Source organism: Trachemys scripta, chromosome 2 (assembly GCF_013100865.1).
Source record: "Trachemys scripta elegans isolate TJP31775 chromosome 2, CAS_Tse_1.0, whole genome shotgun sequence".
NCBI classification, from domain to species: domain Eukaryota; kingdom Metazoa; phylum Chordata; order Testudines; family Emydidae; genus Trachemys; species Trachemys scripta.
The window spans coordinates 273,846,825-273,871,869 of NC_048299.1; the positions used below are offsets into that span (position 1 = coordinate 273,846,825).

Here is a 25,045-nt window from a genome sequence, read left to right on the forward strand (position 1 = left end):
TATCAAGTCCCTGCCCTTCAGGTTCCTGGGTCATGAGTCAGTGTTGCCTTGCTGACCTGTTCTGCTTCTGCAGCAGCATCTGTGCCTCTCTACGCCCCCTAGCCCTTAAAGTGGTATACCCCTTCCCCTGGTAAGCCAGATGATGGCCACCCCATTTAAGGTGTAATGCAGTCATTGCTGACTTATTAGAAGGCAAATATTGCCCATACCACACAAGAATGTTTCCAGGGAGTATGTACACTGGAGATGTCCAAAGTTCCATGATTTATTACGAGTAGGCTTCACAAGAAATGCTGTTGGCTTTATAGCAACACTTGCGATTAAAATCTTGTAATTTCTTTAGTTGAAAGTAAGATACAAGTTTCTCTTTATTTTTAAAAAACACAAACAAAAAACCCTTGGTTTTTAAGGGACAACTCATTAATTTTCTCTTTTCTAGAGTTGAGAGCCTTCAATTGCATTATGATCTAGAACTCTGTCACCTCAGCTCCAATACAGACTTTATTGAACTACAAATGCGCAGGAGGGCTTGGCAGCAAAAACTGAATGCTGAAATTCAGCAAATTACTTTGCAGTTAATTGTCAACATCTTCAGGTGGGTGACGATATTGATTGCATGTCATAAAACCCTAGTACCAGTTAACATCCACACCTACTGTCTGGGAATATTCTGTTGCTATTTTTCTTTTTAGATACTGTGAAAAATCTCTAGATCTGTTGAAGGACTGTGATAAGAATTTTGTTGCTAGCTTAGTATAGTGGCCAGTGTAGCAGTTCACATATTTGGGTATAGTTTCATTATGTTATCTATAACTTTAGATAAAGAGTTCATATCCTGAGAAATTAAAATTCTTGTTTTAAACTCCCTGCCATTGCATGTGAAAACATCAGGAAGAGAGAGGTGTAGCCCAAAAGTCTCAGATTTGGTTCGGTATAAATAGCACTAATAGTCACACAAGTAGTGCCAGTGTCTTCTAGGCCTGCAAACTCTGCAAGGGTCATAAGAAGGAATAAAAATATGCTGAGGGAAAAGGGATTGTATAGGCATAGCCAGTGGACACAATGCAGAACTGATTCTTCTTCTTGTTTCTGTGACCCTTTAGCTCTGTATGACTCTTCCATTGTGCACATGAGTTCGGATGCAGTGACTGATCTTTGCAGCCCATTGACGCTTCCTATTGTCTGTTCTGTGTCATGAGTCTGCTCTCCCAACCATGTGAAATTTAAAGCATAAGAACTCAAACAGGAAATGGAAAGTTATTAAAGTGCTTTGTAGTCTGTGGTTATAGATGGCATCAGCCATATTGTGGCAGTCAAAGTACCAATATGTTTAATTCATTTTCTCATAAGCAGATGAAAGAACAGTCAACTTGGCTTTGATTTTTCTTATTGGTTTCAGTCACTTTCATAAATCTTTCCCCCAGAAATCTATTGTAATTTGCCTTTACATTTCTGGAAAATCTCAAATTTCCCCTTAGTTCCCTGAGATTTTACTTTATTAATGCAAGGTTGTGTAGGTTTGAGCAGAAACAAATTATTTCAATATTCGTAAAATGTGCTTGTAAGGTCCTCTCCCAGATTCTCTGAGTATCTTAATCACTTGGACCAGAGTCGCATTTTTCTTTTCCTCTAAGGTATTTGCCCAACTGCTCCAGCTCTACTGGTTCTGAGACCCTAACCGAATACACTAATATTCATATAGTACCTCAGCATGCTCAGAGCATTTACTGAACCTCCCATTCATGTGGGACGTCTGTAAGTTTGTGTGTGTTTGGAGAGGTGTTACTTCTAGTGCCCAGGTCCTACAAGAAAATAGAGGACCGCACAGAGAGAGAACAGAGATTCGGTAAATCTAGATTTACCAGTGGGAGAGCTCCATGGTTTGCTGGTGGATTTATCATGATGATATTTTAGCTTAATACAAAGGAATAAAAATACTGAAGGTCTGATGATGATTCTGTAGGCTCCAGTGACTGAGTGCGTTAAATTCAAATGATATATTTGTGATGGTGGCTAATGTAGCCTATTGTGAGATAAATGGAACAGTACAGTCATCAGGGAAGTGTCCGCATATAGCTCCATCCCAGTAATACATGTAAATTGACATGTTAAGACTATTTGAGCTCACCCCTAGGGCATTTGTTCAATTCGAGGGAGCTGGCTTGCTGGTACTCGATTGCCACTTAGTAGATACTGACATAGTCTGGAGAAGGAAAAAATGTTTTTCTCACGAGTCTGAGGAATCTGATATGCTGCCAGCGTGAGATTTGCTGAGCTTTTATTATTGACTGGTATATACTCGAAATAAAGATTAGGTGAAATAAACTTGTCAGATCGCAAAGTATAACTCTTAAAATTACGTTGAATACTTGGCTACAAAAATGAATAGATGCTTCGCCTCTCTAAATAGATAATATCTAGAATTAAAATCTGTTAGCATTCTCCAAATGGGGTTGCCATCTTTCTTCTTTTCTTCCTTCAAACTGTCTCTTCTTTTGTTCTTTTTTCCAGCAGTGTCTCTTCTGTCTTCTAATGCTCTATCTACCAGAGTCCAGGAATGAAGGAAAGTAAATCTTTGTTGATGAAATTTCTGTTTCCAGCTCAAGCTGTCTGTTTTTGTTCTCCTCAATAAAGTGTCTTGTATTTCTGTATGCAGAGGTTTTATACTTAAACCTATATTATTTAGGGTGTTTTTTAATATCCTTTTATTAACCACTATTTTTCTAAATTAACTGTATTACGGCAGCTTAAATATTCATATTAAGATGATGCCATCAGTCAGTGATTTATGACTCAAGCGGAGGCAGTGTGGTCCCATGGACAGTACACAGAACTGAAACAACAAGGAGTCTGGTGGCACCTTAAAGACTAACAGATTTATTTGGGCATAAGCTTTCGTGGGTAAAAACCTCACTTCTTCAGATGCATAGAGTCAAAGTTACAGATGCCGGCATTCTATACTGACACATGGAGAGCAGGGAGTTACTTTGCAAGTGGAGAACCAGTGTTGACAAGGCCAATTCAATCAGGGTGGATGTAGTCCACTCCCAATAATAGATGAGGAGGTGTCAATTCCAGGAGAGGAAAAGCTGCTTCTGTAATGAGCCAGCCACTCCCAGTCCCTATTCAAGCCCAGATTAATGGTGTTAAATTTGCAAATGAATTTTAGTTCTGCTGTTTCTCTTTGAAGTCTGTTTCTGAAGTTTTTTTGTTCAATGATAGTGACTTTTTAATCTGAAATAGAATGACCAGGGAGATTGAAGTGTTCACTTACTGGCTTATGTATGTTACCATTCCTGATGTCCGATTTGTGTCCATTTATTCTTTTGCGAAGGGACTGTCCGGTTTGGCCAATGTACATGGCAGAGGGGCATTGCTGGCACATGATGGCATATATAACATTAGTGGATGTGCTAGTGAATGAGCCCTTGATGGTGTGGCTGATGTGGTTGGGTCCTCTGATGGTGTCACCAGAGTAGATATGGGGAGAGAGTAGGCAATGAGGTTTGCTACAGGGATTGGTTCCTGGGTTGGTGTTTCTGTGGTGTGGTGTGTAGTTGCTGGTGAGTATTTGCTTCAGGTTGGGGGGTTGTCTGTAAGTGAGGACTGGCCTGCCTCCCAAGGTCTGTGAGAGTGAGGGATCATTTTCCAGGATAGGTTGTAGATCGTGGATAATGCGCTGGAGAGGTTTTAGCTGGGGGCTGTATGTGATGGCCAGTGGTGTTCTGTTATTGTCCTTGTTGCATCTGAAGAAGTGAGGTTTTTACCCACGAAAGCTTATGCCCAAATAAATCTGTTAGTCTTTAAGGTGCCACCAGATTCCTTGTTGTTTTTTTCCCTTTTTTCCTGTCTCCTTTTTCTGTATTAAATCTCTTTTGCTTAACATGGTTATCAGTAAAGCTAGCTTTATGGCTGGACTTAGGGGACATTGCACCTGGGTGTGCACGCAAAACATTACAAATTGCAATGTAATGGCACAAAATGAGGCCCTGATTCTGCAGTTAGATCTGCACAGGCAGATCTTTTTGTCTGTATGGTGTCCCAGAGTGGGGTTCGTGATGGCTTCATGGGTCTGTCCACACAGATATAATTGCAGGATTGGGGCCTAAGTAATTACATTAATAAGCAGATGGTACTGCATGGTAACTCAGATACTGAAGTTGACCCCAGTATATCTCAATGGATTTTCTGATGGAAAATGTCAGTGATAGCAGGTAGCCTGTCTTACTTCTATTGATAAGATTCTACATTTATTTTCTTTAAATAGGGTATTAAAAATTGTTCAGAAAACAGAGCCTGCCTTCTTGTAATACATTATGTTTCTATTAGTACCAGTCGTTCACTACAAAAATGCATTTCTTTAAGAAATCTCCAGACTTATAACATGCTCTTTATTAACAGGGAGGTAAAGGATCATCTAAATTATGAACACAGAGTGTTTAATAGCGAAGAGTTTCTGAAAACAAGGGCACCAGGGGATCAGCCATTTTACAAAAAGGTAATTACATCCTTGGTGTGTTCTAATCACCTGTTAGCTTATTATTTTATTATTATTATTACAAAACACCCCAAATGAAACTATTGAAATTTGGACTATATTTTATAAGCTATTAGTTTTCATAACACATTGACTAGGCAAATATGATAGCATATTGTTCTCTGAAATTATTTTGTGTCTCTTCCTCGGGTGCAAATGAAACATATTTTTTCAAAGTGAAATTTTTCTTTTGCAAATGGCCGGCATGAGACTGAAGTCACAGTTAAGGCTTCAAAATAGGACTCAAGTGGGCATAGGTCTTGTGCTCAAAAGGGGTGAATTTTGCCTTAAGTGAGCCACAGAAATTTACCATCCAGGAAATTAATCCTTACATTCAAGGGTTTTACCCACCATGATTTATATGGATGGTAAAGTCAATTTTGCAGCTAAACCTCTGGAAGATGCATTTTAAAATTTTAGGGATTAGGTTTTAAAACAAGCAAACCCGAAGTTTGGAAGAAATATAAACCCTCGTGTTTCAGGGTGTAAGTCAACCTCAAACTTCTGAGGGTTGAAAAGATGGTTTCTTGATGGGCAGGTTATTCCATAACTGTCTACATCAGAGTTTGTTGCATGTTCCTCTGAAGGATCTGGTTCTGACCGCTGGTGGAGACAGGATTCTGCATTAGGTGGACCCTTGATCTGACCCATTATGGCAATTCCTATTTAAGATGACAAAAGCAAAGGAATATAGGGTTAAATTATTTTTAATCTACTCCTTTTGACAGTAATGTCACTTTAAGAAGTGTTGAATGCCTATGGGACAAAGTAGGAGAGTTTGAGGGAGTGGGAGCATCCAAAATCCTATCTGCCATTTCCGATTCACTCCTCAGAAGGAGTAAGATTGCAAGTGCGCTTATAAAATTTACAAAAGCTTCATTTGTAATGATATTGCTACTTAGACAATTGGTTCTCCAGGAGCCGTGCTCTGAATCTGGCAAAGAAATCAGATCACTACCACTAATAGATTGTAATAATTAGTTTTCGCCTCGACTAGATAATGAAGCTTTTTGAGTTTGCTTCTCCAAACAACAAGTAGAATATTTTTGAATGACCTATTTCTAGAAGATGCCCAAGTTCGAAGGAAATGGGTCAAAACACTAACTCATTTTACTTAAATCTGTTCTGTAGACTATACTAACGTTCATGCAGATCTAATAGGACAAACTGCCAAATTTATGGTAGGATAATTTTTATTTTGCCAAGATTTTTATTGTGCATGGCAAACAGAACAAGGAAAGAGGGGAATTTATTGTGTATGGCAAACAGAACAAGGAAAAAATGTACAAATCACGAAACAATCCACTAATATTTCTATGCAGGAATATTTCCTCAAGACAGCTTAAAATGTTTATAAAGAAATTTCAAAGCCATAAAAAATGTTGCATACAATGAATTATTTGTTAAAAGCACAATTTGTATAATAGTTTCTAACACTTCATTGTAAACGAAATATTAGTAAGTTAAGAACTAAAATTGACATGTATATAATGCTTTACATCTTCAAGTTGCTTTGAGGATTTGTGCCATCTAAGTCCTCAAAATTTACCAAAATAAAATCAAATGACCTTATTTTCTTAAATGCTAAATAGCCTAATGATACGTTCATTTACAACAAAATCAGATTGGACCACATTTAATAAAGTGGCCAATAATACCAAGCATTATATTAAAAGGGCAATTGGTTCAGTTGCTGCTACCTGTTATCTTAATAAACCCAATTGTCAGTATAGCATGCCATCTAGTGGGAAAATAAAGTTACAAATATATATAAATAAAAATCCCAGAATTGCCGCTTAGATGCCACTTTGATCTATATACAGTATTTCTAATGCGCTTGTCAATGTATTTTTAATTGGAATGGACCACCTGGTAATTTTAGTCCTGCCCCACTGCATTGTAGCAGAACTTCTTATATATACAGTTTCTTTTTTCCTTTCTTATTTTTTTAAATACATAAATATATTATTCAAATTCACTGAAGCCCTGTGAACATAATTCCCCCTGGCCCTTTGCCTGTGATACCTCTTCCAAGACATGGAGTTTATGCCCCAGGCAAAGTAGTGGAGAATCAGTTTATTTGTTTTCCCATTTAAAGAAAGCTCTTTCTCATAACTACAACCAAAGATCTAGATACCATCTTGCGTTAACCTTAGTAAATTTGTAAGGAGGTCAGGTATCACAGGCATAGGTGTGGTATAAAAACCTAGATGGATAGTAGGGAGACAACATCAATGAGACTTAAACATGTGCTTAAATGCTTTGCTGAATAGGGTAGTTTAGTGCATTGGTGAACAATTTTAAGAGCCCTGTGCTAGAAATGTTTATCCTGTTTTTCTAGAAATGATACAAATTATTGGTTACATATGTTGGTGGTCATTTTCTGTGGTAAGGGAAGAAGGGAGACCTTTAGGGAGAGTTTGGATGTGTGTGTAATATTTTTGACTTTAGATGTGTTTCTAAGAGTCTCAGCGATAAGTCACCTTAAGGAGGGATAATTTAATGGCTCTCACAAGAGGGAATATTCAGTCAACGGCAGGGATATCATTCCAATTTTCTCTTCAGTTTGGCGGTAGAATTTTTTAACATGGAGCTGTGAGGAGCCTCTTCCTTCACATCATGAATGAAGTTTAAAGTTGCCCAGTTACAATCAAAAGTATTAGAAAATATAAAATTTAGTTTGTTTTTTCTTGTTAAATTTGTAGTTTAATATATAACTGTCTGTCATTAAAATGTATACCATAAAATTATACAGGGTGTGTAAAGAGGTTGACCTGATGTTGCTGTTGGAATTTTTAAGTTTTGCTTTTCTTGACTTTTGTGATTTTTTTTTTTTTTTTTAATTGTGCAATGTTAACATTGCATTCCTATAGGCTTTTGCATTTAATTCTATTAGGTCAATAAAATGGATGAAGGCTATTAATAAAAAATGTATACTTGTATATGATCAACAATTAATATCAGTTTGCTGTTGTGTATTGCAGGTGTTAGAGACCCATATATTTCACTCGTTTCTTAAAGCTCGTCTGAACAGAAAGATGGATGCTTTCGCTCGTCTTGAGTTGAGCACTCAGTCTGAAGAAGATAGGTAAAATTTTCTCACTACAGTTTACCACAGACTTGATTTTCCTTCCATTGAAATCAATGCAAAAAAGTCTTAGAATGATAGTGATGTAGGATCATGTCCTATATATACATAAGTTCTTCAAGAAGTGTCTCTGTGAGTGCTCCATTTTGGGTGTCTTGGCGCTCAGTGCTTGTAATTGGAGATTTGTAGTAGCAGTGCTTGCTTGGGCCGCACACGTGCCGTAGCTGTCTCGCGCAACTCCGAGCAGTTACATGGCGGTGCGCAGCCAACTGTCCCCCAGTTCCTTCTCTACTGCCTTTGCCTTGAGTCGGAGTGACAGCAGTACCCTCTCTTACTTTAGATAAATTAATAGTTCATAGCTGTTCCCGATAGTGTTAGCTTAGTTGTAGTTACCCTATCCCCTTGTCCTTTATATTTTATGTTTTACTTAATTTTTCTTAAAAAAAAATATATATATATAATTCCCTTCCCTCTTTTATTCCTGCCTCCCTGGCAGGTACGCAGCTCTTGCCTTGGAAAAAAAAAAAAAAAGAAAGAAAAACAGGGTTTATCCCTGTTCTTTCTCCAAAGGACTTTCTCTTTCAGGCAAGCCTAGCTCACCAGGCTTTAAACACTGCCCAACTTGCAGACTCTCCATACCAGGGTCTGATGGCCACGCACAGTATGTCAACTGCCTTGGCAAGACGCACATTACCCAAAAATGTCCACACTGTTGAAAACTGACAGGAAGGACCAGGAAGGCCAGGGATCTCCAATTGAAGCTCCTTATGATGGAGAAATCCCTCAGACCAGCCTCTGACCTTGAGTCCAGGACGCCTCCTGGCCAACAGTTGCCAGCGGCAGCGTCTGACAGGGGATCTGATTCAACAACGACTGCTAAGGAGCCTGCTTCTAGAAAGGCTACCAAAAAGTGTCCCCAAACATCCCCACGCTGAGAATCACCTAAAAGAAAGTGATCTCCAAATGAAAAATCTGCCCCGGTACCGATGGCACCGAGAGTGCTGGACCGCGAGGCACTGGGAACGTCCGGTGCCGAAACTTCCCGAGAAGCTAAAGGCCATATGTGGGCAAGCTCTAATGCAGGTGCACGTAGAAAAGTCTGATCCGAAGAAAACCTCGGCACCGAGCAGTACAATGGCGCCACCTGCTGTACCTATGTAGCACAGCTCTAAGTCATCGGCACTGAGCTTCAACTCTTAATTTGTGGTCAGTGCACGATGCCTTCCCGGCACCAAGCTTCACGGTCCTGCAGCATTTCATGAGGCACGTGGACCTGATAGCGGCTTCAATGCCTGAATCTCTTCTACTCGGTACTGACAGTACCCCGTCTAGACTGGGACCAAGCCTGGTAACCGTTCCCTGTGGATCAGCACCTCCTATCTCCAGTGATGAGGAAGAAGAGGATGAGGCAGTAATATACACTCCTTGTCTAAACCTGGACTTTCTCATCACCAAACATCTACAGACATGTGGGGCTGGTATGATCAACCAGGGGCACAGCCCCCTATACCAGTGGTCTCCAAAGAGGAGTGCCGCCGGAGCAGTGTCGCTTTGGCAGTTCGGGCAGGAGTCTGCTTGGGGTGGCAAAAATGATAGAGCCGGCCCTGTGGCGTGGCAGGGGGTGCGTGCTCAAAAATATTTTACTGACGGGTGCATGATCAAAAAAGTTTGGAGACCACTGCCCTATACCATTCCCATCCAGCTGGCCATACTGGGATCCATGGGCAATGTAGAGGGTCCAAAATCTCAGGCCTCCGAACCTGCTTAGGTTCAGAACAACACTGTCCCCTTCTCCAACTGTCCCAGCGCCCTCAGAGACACAAGAGGAAGAGACCTCGGAGCCTGAGGACACAGCTGAAGGTGACACTCTGCAGCCCACTCACATCTCATCTTTGTTACCGGATGAAACGATAATGCCCCCCCGCTTCACCCCACTATGGGGGATGATTTCAAATCTTTTCAAGACCTCTTCAGAAGGGTAGCTGAATCCCTGGACATTTCGCTAGCACAACTACCAGAGACCCAACACAAGCTCACGGACATACTCCAGGTATCCTCAGTGGCAAAGATACCTCTGCCAATTAATGATGCTATCATGGAGCCTGCAAAAATAATCTGGCAGACACCCACTACAGCCCCTCTCTTGTGTGAGAGATCTTACAAAAAGTATTACGTGCCAGCAAAAGGAGCTGAATTTTTATTCATCCACCCCACACCAAACTCTCTCGTGGTGGATGCGATCAACCAAAGGGGAAAACAACACCAGTCCAGAATGACCCCATATGATAAGGACTGGAAAAGGCTAGACTTCTTCGGATGGAAAACCTACTCCTCCGCGACACTCCAGTTCTGCATAGCCAATTTTGCAGCCCTGCTGGCAAAATAAGCACACAATCTGTTTGTCAGAATTTGTTGAAAGTTTACCTGATGACAAAAAAGAGCAATATAAGGCAAATGTTTCTGAAGGGCATCTCTTCACCAGGACGGCCCTACGGGCCTCTCTTGACTCTGCAGACAGGGCAGCATGGTCCATTGCAACATCCATGGTCATGCGCCGTGCATTCTGGTTCCACCTTTCTGGGTTCCCACCTTCCCAAGGGAGATCCAAGCCACTGTTGAGGACTTATCCTTTTGAAGGGTAAAGATTATTCGCAGACAAAACCGATGTGTCTCTCTACACACCTTAAGGACTCAAGGGTGAACTTAAAAACCCTGGGCATATACGTACCTGCAAATAAAAAGAGAGAACAGGTTTTACAACCAGAGATTCCAGTCTACACCATACTTCCAGCCACAAAGACCATTTCAGTTTACACCATACTTTCAGCCACAAAGACAGTACAACCAACAGCGTAAACAAAACCAGAACGGATGTCGGCAGAACCAAGATCAATCTTCAACGACTCAACCATTCACCTCCAGACAATCATTTTTAAGGTGTGGTCAAGGGCACGAGACCTTCACACTCTCTGGTTCCAGAACCAGATACGGTCCCCCACCCATTCAGAGACCGTCTGTCACCATCCTACCCAGTCTGGAACACCATCACGACAGACAAATGGGTTCTAGAGATTATCCAGAAGGACTACTCCATCCTCTTTATTTCTGTCTCACCTACCCAATCCTCTTCCCCATCCCTCTTCAGGGACCCCTCTCACGAGCACCTGTTATAACAGGAAATAAACCACCTTGTACAATTAGGTGCCATGGAACCCATACCATCCCAACACTGGGAGAGGTTTTTATTTCCATTACTTTCTAACTCAGAAAGAGAATGGCGGGTGGAGACCCATTTTGGATTTACAAAAACTCAACAAATTGGTGAGAACATGATGATTCAAAATGATGAAACTAACCACAGTAATTCAGGCATTAGAGAAAGGAGATTGGCTCTCAGCCCTTGACCTCCAGGATGCTATTTTCATATTACTATTCACCCATCACACAGAAGATTCCTGAAATTCACCCTAGGGAATCAGCATTTCCAATACCAAGTACTACCCTTCAGCCTGTCCACTGCCCTAAGAGTTTTTTCCAAGGTTCTTGGTGTCATTGCAGTTCACCTCTGCAGACAAGGAGTGATGATCTTTCCATACTTAGACGACTGCCTGCTAAGGGCACCAACGCAGCAAGGAGCAATAAACGCCACGCAGACCATGATAACCCTGTTCACTGACCTAGGGTTGCAAATAAATGTACAAAAGTCCACATTAGTTCCTGTCCAAAAGTTGGAATTCATAGGGGCCTACCTCGATTGTCTCACAGCAACATTACCCCGACAACACATCCTCACTCTTGTCAACCTAATTTCACTGGTGATGGACAGCCCACAAACATCTGCCAGAACATGCTTACAACTTTTGGGGCACATGTCTGCGACAACCTTTGTTCTAAAATATGCCGGACTCCACATGAGATCCTTACAGGCATGGCTTCGAACAGTGTATACTCAACACATGCCTCACAATGCCATGCAGGTTAAAAGACTTGCTAACACGGTGGACAGACAATGTCTGCTCAGGAGTTCCTTTCCAACAAAAAGCTCCAACCATGACAATCACGACAGACGCTTCCTTACTTGGTTGGGGGGCACATCTACGCGACAATACAATCTAACGCCGCTGGTCCCCAGCGGAGTCCAACTTGCACATAAACTTATTGGAGCTAAGGGCATTCTGAAATGCATGCAAGCACTTTCTCCCTTTAATCAAAAACAATGCCATCAAGATCCTTATGGAAAATATAGCATGCATGTTCTATATAAATCGCCAAGGGGAAATAGGATCATGCCCCTTATGTACAGAGGCAATATGCCTTTGGAATTGGTGCATCACGAACAACATAGAGATATCGGCATCCTATGTGCCGGGATTTCAGACTACAACAGCGGATCAACTAAGCAAGGATTTTTCACAAACCCATGAGTGGGAGATGGATCCTGGAATTCTCAAAGCCATATTAAAACTGTAGGGGTTCCCCACTATAAATCTGTTTGCAACAGCTCAGAACGCCAAGTGCCCGAATATTGCTCCCGGGCCAGATTGGGACACCACTCCCTAGGCGACACACTCCTAAACTGGGAAGTGCAACTGATGTATGCATTTCCCCCAACTCTCCTTAAGCCAAGTCATAGACAAGATCAGGCAGGACAAATCCAGGATCATTCTCATTGTACCCACGTGGCCCAGACAAATGTGGTTCCCATACCTGCGTTAGATGGCAGTGAAACTGCCTCATACCTTTCCCTTAGTGCCTCACCTTCTATCACAAGATGCGGGATGCGTCTGTCACCCCAACTTCGCAGTACTCCACCTCAAGGCCTGGTTACTTACTCCATGGCTGATGGGGGGTTGAGAAATACTACTGAGCAGTCAGAGACTAAGCACAAGAAAGACGCATATCCATAAGTGGAAGCAATTTTGCACTTGGTGCCAGGGCAAACAATTCTGTCCAGTCTGCCCCACTACTAAGAATCCTCAACTATATACTGGGGCTTAAAAAATCAGGGCTATCCATGAGCTCCATCGGAGTACACTTGGCTGCCATCACCTCTTTCCATGACAAGGTGGACGGAGTCACTATATTTGCTCACCCGACGATTAAACGCTTCCTTAAAGGCATAGAAAACACTTATCCCACCCTAAGAAACCCTACAACCATGTGGGACTTCAGCCTTGTTCTTTGTGGTCTTACAGGAAAACCGTTTGAGCCCCTTGCAACTTGCTCCTTGTTGCACTTCTCTGTGAAGGTGTCTTTCCTCATTGCTATCACGTCCGCAAGACGGACGGGAGAATTAGGTGCCCTAATGGCATATCCATCTTATACAAATATTCTTCAATAATCCTACGATCGCACCCCAAGTTCATACCCAAGGTTGCCTCCCCTTTTCATTTAAATCAGCCCATTTACTTACCTGTATTTTTCCTAAGCCACATGCTGATGGGAGGGAGGCCTCACTCAACACGCTAGATGTTTGCAGAGCATTAGCTTTCTACATAAAAAGAGCAAAAACATCCAGAAAATCACCTAGACTATTTGTTTCCATAACAGAATGCTTGAGGGGCCAAACCATCTTAAAACAGACTATCCAAATGGGTATCTGGATGTATCCATTTGTGCTACCAAAACAATAATCTGCAACTCCCACTGGGAGTCTGTGCACGCTCCACCAGAGCGTTAGCAGCATCTGTGGCCTATCATTGACTTTTGCAAAGCAAGTATCTGGACATCAGCCCATACTTTCACTAAACACTGTGTGTTAGAACAACAATCATCAGCAAAGGCTCAGTTTGGACTTATGGTATATCCACCATCAATAAACCAACTCCAAACCCCCTACCCTCCACTGAGGGGCACTGCTCAATAGTCACCTAAAGTGGAGCACCCACAGGAACACTCCTCGAAGGAGAGGATTACTCACCTTGTGCAGTAACTGAGGTTCTTCGAGATGGTTGTCCATGTGGGTGCTCCACTACCCTTCCTCCTCCCCTCTGTTTTGGAGTTTCCAGCCGATTCTCTGCGGTAGAGAAGGAACTGGGGGATGGTTGGCTGCACACCGCTATGTAACCGCTCAGAGCAGTGCGAGACTGCTACAGTGTGTGTGCGGCCCAACTGGCACTGCTACTACAAATCTCCAATTACAAGCACAGGGTGCCAAGACATTTAAAGTGGAGCACCCACAGGGACAACCATCTCGAAGAACCTCAGTTACCATACAAGATGAGTAGCTTTGTCTTTCTAGGTAATTGATGCGCCATCTTTTATGAAACTTTTGTCACATCCTTTGCAGTAAATTGGCGATAGTCGGAGTGCTGTGAGTTGGTAGGTGTTACTATAATACAAAAAAGAGCAATAATAATAAATTACAATTTATCTTCATTTATGCTGCTGCATAGTATAATATGTGTAAAATGTAATTAAAAATTGTTTTCTTCAGACTAAATTCAATGCTTGAGAGCCCAAGAAGACTGACTGTGGAGAAAATGGCTTCTAAAAGATTTAACCCTCAGTATATGATTAGTAAACGTATGGTAATAAGTATGCCTAATCTACAAGATATTAAGCCTCATGATAGTCCTGCTAGGACTTCATCACTCCGAAGATCAGAGACAGAGCATGGTAAGAAAAATGTATCTAACAAGTACATTATCTTGTGATATCATGGACCAGGTATTTGGGTGCTCACTCGCCTGGTGTGTCTCACAGTTTAGTGCGCCAATCTCTGGTCAGACTGTCAGAAAACAGGGCAGACACCCGAAGTGGTGGTATATTCTACAATTAGATTTCACCAAGCCAGCCACGAATGTGGATTCCTGAAGCACCAAACTAGTTTTACCATAGAGCCATAGACAGTCACCGTAGACACTCCAGCCTATAGTACCACTCTCACAAACTGGACTTTATGATGAAAGGTTATTTAAACCAAATTCACCACACATCAGGTTCTTCCAGCCCTCTGGGGCAAGTCACTTACCCAGGTCAATCGGTACTTCAAATCACACACCAAAAACAACACTGTAGCCAATCCTTAGTAAACTAACTAAGATTTATTAACTAAGAAAAAGAAATGAGTTATTAAATATTTAAAGCAGATAAAATACATTACAGTTGGATCAGAGTATATAGTGCAAAATAATATCAGGGATGTTAAATCTACTAGTTTTCTATGAGTCTCTCTGGGTTGCCCAGATAGATTGGGGACCTCAGTCCTGTTGTTCAAAATTTCCCTTTGTTAAAATTCAACATTCCAGAGATGTGGTAGGAAAGAGGAGGCTACGGGCTTTTGTCCACTCCTTTTATATCTTGACCCCTTTTAGCTGGAAAAATCCTGGCTGTGTTACATATTACAGGTAGCTTCATGGCGTACAGTGCTCTGTCATCCATCCTTCATCTGAATTGCAGATTCTAGCTTGCACCTTTGCCAAAGTGCAATGTGAGCTATCTTCAGGGACAACATGCAGACACCTTAGTTTACAACTCCTTTGTTATTTCTAAAAAGTTAACCCAGGGGTCTTAAACTCAAATGACCACGAGGGCCACATGAGGACTAGTACATTGGCCCGAGGGCTGCTTTACTGACACCTCCCCCCCGCCAGCCTTGGCCCTGCCCCCACTCCACCCCTTCCATGAGGCCCCACCCCACCCTGCCTCTTCCCACCCCTTCCCTGACCCCATTCCAACCCCTTCCCCGAAATCCCCACCCCAACTCCGCCCTCTCCCTGCCCCCAGGGGCAGCAGGAGGGATGTGGGGTGTGGTGGGGGCTCAAGGCAGGGAGGTGGGGTGTGGGGTGCAGGAGGGGTGAGGGGTGTGGCCGGGTCAGGTTGCAGGGTAGGGCAGGGGGTTGGGCTGCAGAAGGCATGCGGAGTGCGGCAGGGGACTCAAGGCAGGGGGTCGGGGTGCAGCAGGGGGCTCAGGGCAGGGGGTTGGGATGCAGGAGGGTTGTGCGCTGCGGCAGGGGGCTCAGGGCAGGGGGTTGGGGTGCGGTAGGGGGTTGAGGTGCAAGAGGGGTGCAGGGTGTGGCAGGAGGTCGGGGTGTGGCAGGGGGCTCAGGGCAGGGGGTTGGGGGGCAAGAGGGTGCAGAGTGTGGCAGGGGGTTGGGGTGTGGCAGGGGGTTTGGCTGCAGGGGGTGTTCGGGAGGTGCAGCCAATGGGAGCTGCTGGGGGCGGTGCCTGAAGCAAGAGCAACACACAGACCCCGGTGCCCCGCCTCCCCCAGGTTCCGGCCACTTACCGGAGTGGCGCGGGGGCAGGGCAGGCAGGCAGGGAGCCTGCCCTGCCCTGCCCCCAGTGCGCGTCGTGCCGGAGCCACTCTAGGTAAACGCTGGGAGGGGCCGGGGGGCTGCGAGGAGCTTGCGGGCTGCAGAAAATAACCCAGCGGGCCGTGAGTTTGAGACCCCTGAGCTAACCTGTGGGTGTTTCTCAGACCCACAACATGTTTAAGATACAAACACACATAAAAATTTCATAACCTCACATGCAATGTCTTGTACTTAATACAAAATTTATCACAATTTTGCAACAGGACTGTATTAGTGTAGATGGTCACCTTCCTTTCTATACAGTATCACACTGACCATGTAAACACAGCGGAAGTCAGGAGGTGGTAACAAAACCGTGCATGAAGTTGTGACTTGCATCATCCTGAACCTTTGGCTGCTCTGTGCTCAGAATTGTGCTATCCTGTAACCACCACAAGGGACTGAACACCTACTGAGTGTTGTCATTGTGGGGCTGCTTCCTGGACCAGTTACTGTGTCCATTTATCCTTTCCCACCAGGGCCGGCTCTAGGTTTTTTGCCGCCCCATGCAAAAAAAATTTTGGCTGCCCCCCGTCCCAGCCCTGGTCTCCTCGCTGCCCCCCCTGCCGCCCCAACCCTGGGCTCGCACCCCCCTGCCACCCCAGCCCTGGGCTCCCCCTACCCCCCCCACCATTGCCCCCACACACACCTCCTGCGGCCCCAGCCCTGGGCTCTCCCCCCCTCCCCCCGCCCTGCACCCTCCTTCCGCCACAGCCCTGGGTCACTGGTAACTCGCTCCTAGGGCGGGTCATTCAGCAGGGATTTTGGGTGTGCACAGAACACAGACAGGATTGGTTCCCATATGGTTACAGAACTGCAGTAAAGTGCAACAATTTTCAGCTTGTGTGATTGGAGGCTATCTGGATGCATATTATAAGACTGTCCTACATAAATGAGGAAAAGTTGAGGTGCCTTTATTATTCTTTTGTTCCACTCTTTTTTTCTATGGGGAATTTGCCAGTGCAATATCACGGTCTTCCTTTTAAACAAACAAACAAAAGGCAATGGCTGTTGAAAATAGCAATTCCAGTCCTAATAACCACTGGGGAGAATTTCTTGCTCAATTTTATCCTACTTTTCTACAGCAAGTTCCAGTGGATCAGTATATTTGATTTGGGAGAAATGAAGTAACAGCCGCCCAAACGGAGCTTGAGCACTCCTGAATTTTGAGGTGTTCAAATCTGGAAGGCAGGTGCTGGGGGCGGGGGGGCTGTGGCTCCGCAGGGGAGCACGGCAGCATGTATGCAGCAGCTTGTCTGGCACTGCGCGAAGCCAGACACGCTGGTCTGAGTGGCACGGTAAGGGGGCTGGGAGAAGGGGCAGGGGGTTCGGGGGGGGCAGTCGGGACAGGCAGCAGTTGGATAGGCATGGGAGTCCCAGGAGTTTGTCAGGGGACAGGTAGGGGGTGGGGTCCTAGGGGAGAAGTTGGGGGGGGGGGGTCTGGGGGGGGGGCAGTTGGGGACAAGGAGAAGGGAGGCTTAGATAGCGGGTGGGGTCCTGGGAGGGAGCAATCGGGACAAGGACCAGTGGAGCTTAGATAGGGGGTGGGGTCCTGGGGGGCAGTTGGGGCAGGGGTCCCGGGAGGGGGTGATCAGGGAGCAAGGGGGTTGGATGGGTTGGGGTTTCTGTGGGGGGCAGTCGGAGGGAGTAGATGGGGGCAGGATGGGGCTACCCTCCCTCCCTCCCCCTGGAGTGTCCTAATTTTTGGAATCGCTACTCACAGTGCAGCTCTCCATTCAAAGCAGGCTGCAGCATGAGGTCTCAGCTTCCTCATTCCCTCCCCCTCTTTCCAGTTGGTAGTGGCCAAGGGAATGCTGGGAAATGTAGTTCTTTCCCTGCTCCAGGGCTGGCTCTATAGGCAGGGAGCTAACCAAGGAACTACAGCTCCCAGGGCCCCCTGTTGGTTCCCAGTTCCCATGCTGGATCCCTGCCGCCCCTGCAAATGGGCTTCCCCAAGCACGTGCTTGCTTTGCTGGTGCCTGGAGCCGCCCCTGTTTCCCTCCTAGGGCTCAGTTCAGAAATACATTTAAGCAGGTGCTTAAGCTCATCTCTGTTCAGCAAAGTCAATGGGGTTTAAACATGTACCAGAAGTAAAGTATGTGCTTAAGTATTTTGCTGAATAGGGATGGACTACTGAATCAAGGTCTGTGCTGGCATCAAGGAGTGTGTGGTGAACAATTTTTTTTGTCTCACAGGCATAATACTGCATTACTGGGGGAGCCTGTCACATTTTAGGTTATGCAAGATATATTTTTTATTTTTTAATTCCTTGTTTGAAGATGCTTGTAAGCTTTCATTCTTCACTTTTTTATATCAAGCATTTTACTTTTCTTTTTTTAGCTGTAAAATTGTCATCTAAATCAATTAGTACGTTCAGGATCCCAGAAATTCACTTTCCTCTGTTGAATCAGTGTGTTCACACCTACTATACAGATTTTATCAATCATCTCACCAGAGCTATAAATATTTTACAACATGATAACTCAGCACTGCTGGCAAGATATTTCTACCTTCGGGGACTTATTGGTTTGATGCAAGGGAAACTACTGGATGCGCTTTCAGACTTTCAGAATCTATATAAAACCGACATAAGAATTTTCCCTACTGATCTTGTGAGGAAGATGGTGGAAACTATGCCTCCTTCTGAACGTTCCCTAGCGGAGCGCAAACCCGAGTTGAAGAGGTTGATCCATCAAGTGATGGAAAAACAAAGAGAAGTTACAAAAGTAGATGACCATGTAAAAAATTTTAAATTACCAAAAACACACATGCAGTTGGACGATTTTGTGAAGCGAATCCAAGAATCTGGGATTGTCAAAGATATAGACACAATACACCGGCTATTTGATGCCTTAACAGTAGGTAAGTAGAAAATATGTTGTGTTAATTAACATCTATTTTTTTATACTTTTATTGATAAGTGATATAAGTTGCTGTGTAGAGTCTATTTTTTTTTTTCTCTGGTCTTCAGGAAAATATTTTCAAATGTTTCTCAATGCAGTAAGCGTGTGTGTGTGTGTGTGTGTGTGTCCATGGAGCACAGAACTTTTAAATTCACAGTAAAATGTTTTTGAACTTTTTGTAAACACACAAGCATTGTTACCACAGTCTATTATTTCCATTACATTCCTCAGTAGACCCAAACTCAGCAAAGTAATAAATGGTGCTATTCATGTGCTTAAAGTTAAGCATGTGCTTAGGCAGGGTTTCTCAAACAGGGGTCGCCGCTTGTGTAGGGAAAGTCCCTGGCGGGCCGGGCCGGGCTGTTTACCTGCCCCGTCTGCAGGTCCGGCCGATCGCGATTCCCACTGGCTGCGGATCGCTGCTCCGGGCCAATGGGAGCTGCTGGAAGCAGCGCGGGCCGAGGGACTTACTAGCCGCCGCTTCCAGCAGCTCCCATTCGCCCGGAGCAGCGATCTGCAGCCAGTGGGAATCGCGATCGGCCGGACCTGCAGACGGGGCAGGTAAACAGCCTGGCCCGGCCCGCCAGGGGCTTTCCCTACACAAGCGGAGACCCCTGTTTGAGAAACACTGTGTTTAGGTATCTCGCTGAATTGGGGCCTTTGTGCTACATCCTCATCATTTTGGTTGTGAAATTTAACAGAAAATGAAACTCCACCTTATTGGCAATTTTTAATTGGGATAACTGCAGGAGATTTTATTTAGTGCAGTACATTTGACTCATTCTACACTAGGTGCTAAATGGTGTCTGTGGTGGTGTTCACCATAGTCAGTGGGTGAAGATTTCAGTCTTTTTTTTTTTTTTTTTTTTTTGTATTAGCATTTAATTGTCCAGTGATATGACAGCTCTATCTTGACTTAGATTACAGATAAAATATAGTCATATTCTAATCCCCAGCAGATATGTCCATATGATAAAATCACTAGACAGTATCGCAGACTAGCAATCTGTTCAAGAAAGGTCTGGAATTTGAATAACAAGGGCTACATTTTTCATGAAGCTACCATTAGAGCCTGAATAAGTATCATGGATTGTAAAAGAAAAGTTCAGGATGATGTTTCCAGGATAATTTCTTTACCTCCTAAATCTGAAACATGAATTTTGTGCTCTGGTTCTCCAGGGTAATAAAGGCCACACCATTTGCAATTTGCTGTGTGTAATAACTGGAGCTTAATTGTCACAGAATCTGGTCACTGTGTATTAAATATTGACCAAAATAGCAAGAAATTCTACATTTAAAACAATAGGTAGCATATAATTTATAATTATCTGTTTGAGCTGGAATATCTGGAGATCAAAAGCAGCTAGTTTTATGAAACTACAGTTTAAAGTGATTTTTGGGATGTATATGGGTTATATATAAACTTTTGGTCTGCAGATTAATGATTATTATTATCAATTCTGTTCTTATCCACTATCCAGTAAATATGATTTAATAATGTCCAAGAGAATAAAGAGCTAGAAAATCCTAATGAAGAGTATCAAATTTAGCAGAGGAGTAAGAATTCCTTTATATGGACTGCTTGGGCTTGTGGAAGTAAGAGAGGCTGTGTAGCTGTTTACTTCCTCCCTGGAGCAGGTGGGGAGAGACCCAAATGGATGGATGGAGGCCCAGGGTATAAGCTAGCAGCAAAGTACTCCTCTCCCCCCAGGGACAAAGAGAAAGCAGGGGAGGAATTCTCACTTTGAAATGTCTCCCGGGGTTACTCCTGGCAGCTTATACACCAACCCTTGCTCAGGGCTTGAGCACAATCTAACCCTTAGTATCCTCAAAATATATTTTATTTTAAATTCATATAATGGCTTCAAATAATAAATAACTTTTAAAAACTTTTAAGGACACCAGAAACAAATTGACCCTGAAACATTCAAAGATTTCTACAACTACTGGAAGGAAACAGAAGCAGAGGCTCAAGAGGTTAATTTGCCACGCACTGTACTAGAGCATTTAGATACAAATGAATGTGTCTACAAGTTATCCTGCTCAGTTAAAACTACTTATGGAGTAGGAAAAATAGCAATGACCCAGAAGCGCTTGTTCCTTTTGACTGAAGGAAGGCCTGGCTATGTTGAGATCACAACTTTCAGGAATATAGAGGTGAGCATGAAGTAATCGTTGCGATCTGGTACATGATTGTGAGCAAGAATATGCCAGACTCCATCCTGGTAGCATAGCTTCTCTCGCAAACTGAGACATTTCATGAATATTATACAAGAGAAAGAACTATGATGGCAGGGAATAGATCTTCAAAAAATCACTAATTCTAGCCATGGCTACAACCAAAGTTTGAGGTATTTCTCAATGCCGATTGGCCCTGCTAATGGATCAGTGCCCAATAGGATAGGTGCTGTATAGACCTATAGAAAAAAGGCAGTCACTCAAAGAGCTTGTGTCTTTTGATAAATCTAGACTATAAGTGTCTGAAAAAACAAACTGGGGCTAGGGAGTGAGAATGGATGGGGGTAACAGTAAAATGAGCACGTTTTGTACAATCAGAAGTAGTCTTCGCTCACCCCCTGTTTAGCAATATACCTAAACATAAATTGTCCTTTGAACATTTAGTTCTCATAAACGCTGATCAGAGACCCTGTCTGGGTGTTTGTGTATGTCAACGCAAGAGAATTAGTTGTGGCTAGGAATGTTAGACGTTGTCGTGCTTAATGAATACTGCACCTTCTCTGTGATTGTGCTTCACTGGTTTCTTTGTTTCTCTGCATTTACAGGATGTTAAAAGTACTACTGTAGCTTTCCTTCTTCTGAGAATACCCACTCTGAGGATTAAGTCCCTGTCCAAAAAGGAAGTCTTTGAAGCTAACCTTAAGACAGAGTGTGATCTTTGGCACTTGATGGTGAAAGAGATGTGGGCTGGGAAGAAAATGGCAGATGATCACAAGGTATAAATATTACTTTTCTAGTTGAGCTATTGTAATCACTATTTATAAATGTTTCTGTTCCTCATGTACTTGGGAATTCACATAAAAACCTGTATTAAAAAAAATGTATTTTCCGCTTTTCAGCAAAGAGTGAATGAAAGAGCACGGGGGGGGTCTCATATGGCAAAAATTAAATAAATAAAGATTTACTAAAACATGATTCTGTTTAGTACTATAGTACAGCTTGAAGTACTACAATTTAAGAAGAAATCATTTAAAATCTGGTTGTCAAAATAACTGTGCAAAGTAAGCTTTTGTCATAGGTCACAAACAAAAAACCAAAAGGCTGACATTTCTGCCCACATCCGTTTTAATTACAAAAAAACAACTCAGTAAAGTGTGAAATGGAGACCTTAATAGAAAATTTCCCTCATTTTGCTTGGCACATTATTATGAAAGGTCACATAGCGAGAGGATTTTACCATGCCTGGACATGTGGTTCTGAATCCTGTGAGTAGATGGGCTAACACAGATTCCTGCACCACAGAGACCCCACGGAGAAGGTTTATATAAACAGACTATTCATCCAATCCAAAGACGTTGAGGGTAATCCAGGAACAAATAGATCACTTATCTATGTTGGAGAACTAGAGAAGCTACAGGACCGAGAATGATTACATGACACATTTAATATTCTTTGTAGTCCCAAAGAAACTGGGCATCTCAAGAGCAGTCCTGTATCTTTATTTCTGAATATCTGTTTAGTGTTTTTATCCAGAATTGAAATAAATATCAATTCCACAGTAGCTGTAAAGCTAGCTAGAAAGCCTTGCAATGTAAGTTCATATTGCACTCTTCTAGAAAGATGTCCATATTCTGGGCAGAAAGAACTTGAGTCATTATGAAGACATATGCAAAGTGGTCACTTGGTCTAAACTTTATACATTCACCATAGCACTGCAAGCCGGACCTTGTGGCTTCAGCTGATACTGCCTTCAGCAGAAGGATCTTGTATACTGTAGTACATGAGCCACACATACTAACATGTCAAAATTCATAAATATTTCCCCCCCAAGTATTTACTCTATTTACTTGCTTTATTTTACTGCTGACAAAGGCACAGTCCTGTGCACCATTTAGCACGCTGGGGGCTGAGAATGGGAAATGTTATTTTACCATACCTACGGATTTTCCTTTCTTAGAAGTCTTGGGTTATGTCTACACTACGAGAGTAGTTTGATTTTACTTAAATCGAATTACTGGAACCGATATTACGAAGTCGAACGTGTGTATCCACACTAAGAACAGTAATTCGACTTTCTGAGCCCACACTAACGGGGCAAGCATCGACATTGGAAGCGGTGCACTGTGGACAGCTATCCCATAGTTCCCGCAGTCCCCGCTGCCCATTGGAATTCTGGGTCGAGCCCCCAATGCCTGCTGGGGAAAAAAATGTGTCGAGGGTGGTTTTGGGTAACTATCGTCATTCAGCCGTCACTCCCGCCCTCCCTCCCTGAAAGCACCGGCGGGCAATCAGTTCGTGCACTTTTCTGGTGAGTGACAGCGCGGACGCCACAGCACTGCGAGCATGGAGCCCGCTGCGACCATCGCTACAGTTATGGCCGTTGTCAACACCTCGCACCTTATCATCCACCTTTTTCAGAGGCAGATGCTGAGAGATCGGGCAAGGAGGCTACGGCAGCGCGGTGAGGACATTAAGTCTGAGAGTGGCACAGACCTCTCACAAAGCACGGGACCCCGCGCCATGGACATCATGGTGGCAATGGGTCATGTTGATGCTGTGGAACGGCGATTCTGGGCCCGGGAAACAAGCACGGACTGGTGGGACTGCATAGTGCTGCAGGTCTGGGATGAATCACAGTGGCTGCGAAACTTTCGGATGCGGAAGGGAACTTTCCTGGAACTTTGTGAGTTGCTGTCCCCTGCCCTGAAGCGCAAGGACACCCGGATGTGAGCAGCCCTGACTGTCCAGAAGCAAGTGGCCATAGTCATCTGGAAGCTTGCAACGCCAGACAGCTACCGGTCAGTCGCGAACCACTTTGGCGTGGGCAAATCTACCGTGGGGGTTGCTGTGATGCAAGTAGCCAACGCAATCGTTGAGCTACTGCTCTCAAAGGAAGTGACCTTGGGAAACGTGCAGGTCATCATAGATGGCTTCGCCGCAATGGGATTCCCAAACTGCGGTGGGACTATAGATGGAACTCACATCCCTATCCTGGGACCGGAGCACCAGGCCAGCCAGTACATTAATCGAAAGGGCTACTTTTCAATGGTGCTGCAAGCACTGGTGGACCATAGGGGACGTTTTACCAACATCAACGTCGGATGGCCGGGCAAGGTTCATGAGGCTTGTGTTTTCAGGAACTCTGGTCTGTTTAGACGGCTGCAGGAAGGTATTTACTTCCCGGACCACAAAATAACTTTTGGGGATGTGGAGATGCCTATAGTGATCCTTGGGGACCCTGCCTACCCGCTAATGCCCTGGCTCATGAAGCCCTATACAGGCGCCCTGGACAGTGAAAAAGAACTCTTCAACTACCGGCTGAACAAGTGCAGAATGGTGGTGGAGTGTGCTTTTGGACGTCTCAAGGGGAGATGGAGAAGCTTACTGACTCGCTCTGATCTCAGCAAAACCAATATCCCCATTGTTGTTGCAGCTTGCTGTGTGCTCCACAATCTCTGTGAGAGCAAGGGGCAGACGTTTATGGCGGGGTGGGAGGTTGAGGCACATCGCCTGGCTGCTGATTACGCCCAGCCAGACAGCCGGGCGATTAGAAGAGCCCAGCGGGACACGCTGTACATCCGGGAGGCTTTGAAAGCTAGGTTCCACAGTGAGCAGGGTAACCTATGACTGTTAAGTTTGTTTAAAGATAAGCTGAACCTGCCCCCGTTTCTTTACTAACTTACTGTTGACTATCCTCTCCAGTTACATACCTCCCCTCACCCTGTTGCCCCCCTTCCAACACACCTTTAAAAATAAAATAAATGGAACTTTGTTCATGAACACCGTTCATTTCTTTGTTCATTTCTTTATTAAGGGTTTTGTGGTAAAGGGTTGAAACTGGGACGCAGACTGTGGTGGGGAGCGGGTGTAGTGATGGAAAGGACTCTTCTAAACTCGAGGAATGACAGGCTCCTGCTCCTAGAGCGGTCCGCAGTGGTGGACTGGTTGTTTCAATGGAGCCTGCCACTCCTCCTTTTCGGGACTCCGTGTGTGTGGGCTATGTGACTTTGTGGTGGGGGAGGACGGTTACAGATCCCCTGCT

At 44.0% G+C, this 25,045-nt stretch overlaps 1 protein-coding gene across 1 annotated transcript in view; it reads left to right on the forward strand.

Annotated features, from left to right (window-relative positions):
• DENND3 (DENN domain containing 3) overlaps window positions 1-25,045 on the forward strand; it is a gene marked incomplete at its 3' end in the record, with an annotated part of 66,978 nt that overhangs the window by 19,597 nt on the left and 22,336 nt on the right. Inside the window, 7 exon segments of the mRNA XM_034763684.1 lie at window positions 440-595; window positions 4,402-4,498; window positions 7,522-7,625; window positions 14,062-14,243; window positions 18,263-18,784; window positions 20,723-20,982; window positions 21,609-21,779. Of these exon segments, the coding sequence (XP_034619575.1) occupies window positions 440-595; window positions 4,402-4,498; window positions 7,522-7,625; window positions 14,062-14,243; window positions 18,263-18,784; window positions 20,723-20,982; window positions 21,609-21,779 (1,492 nt within the window).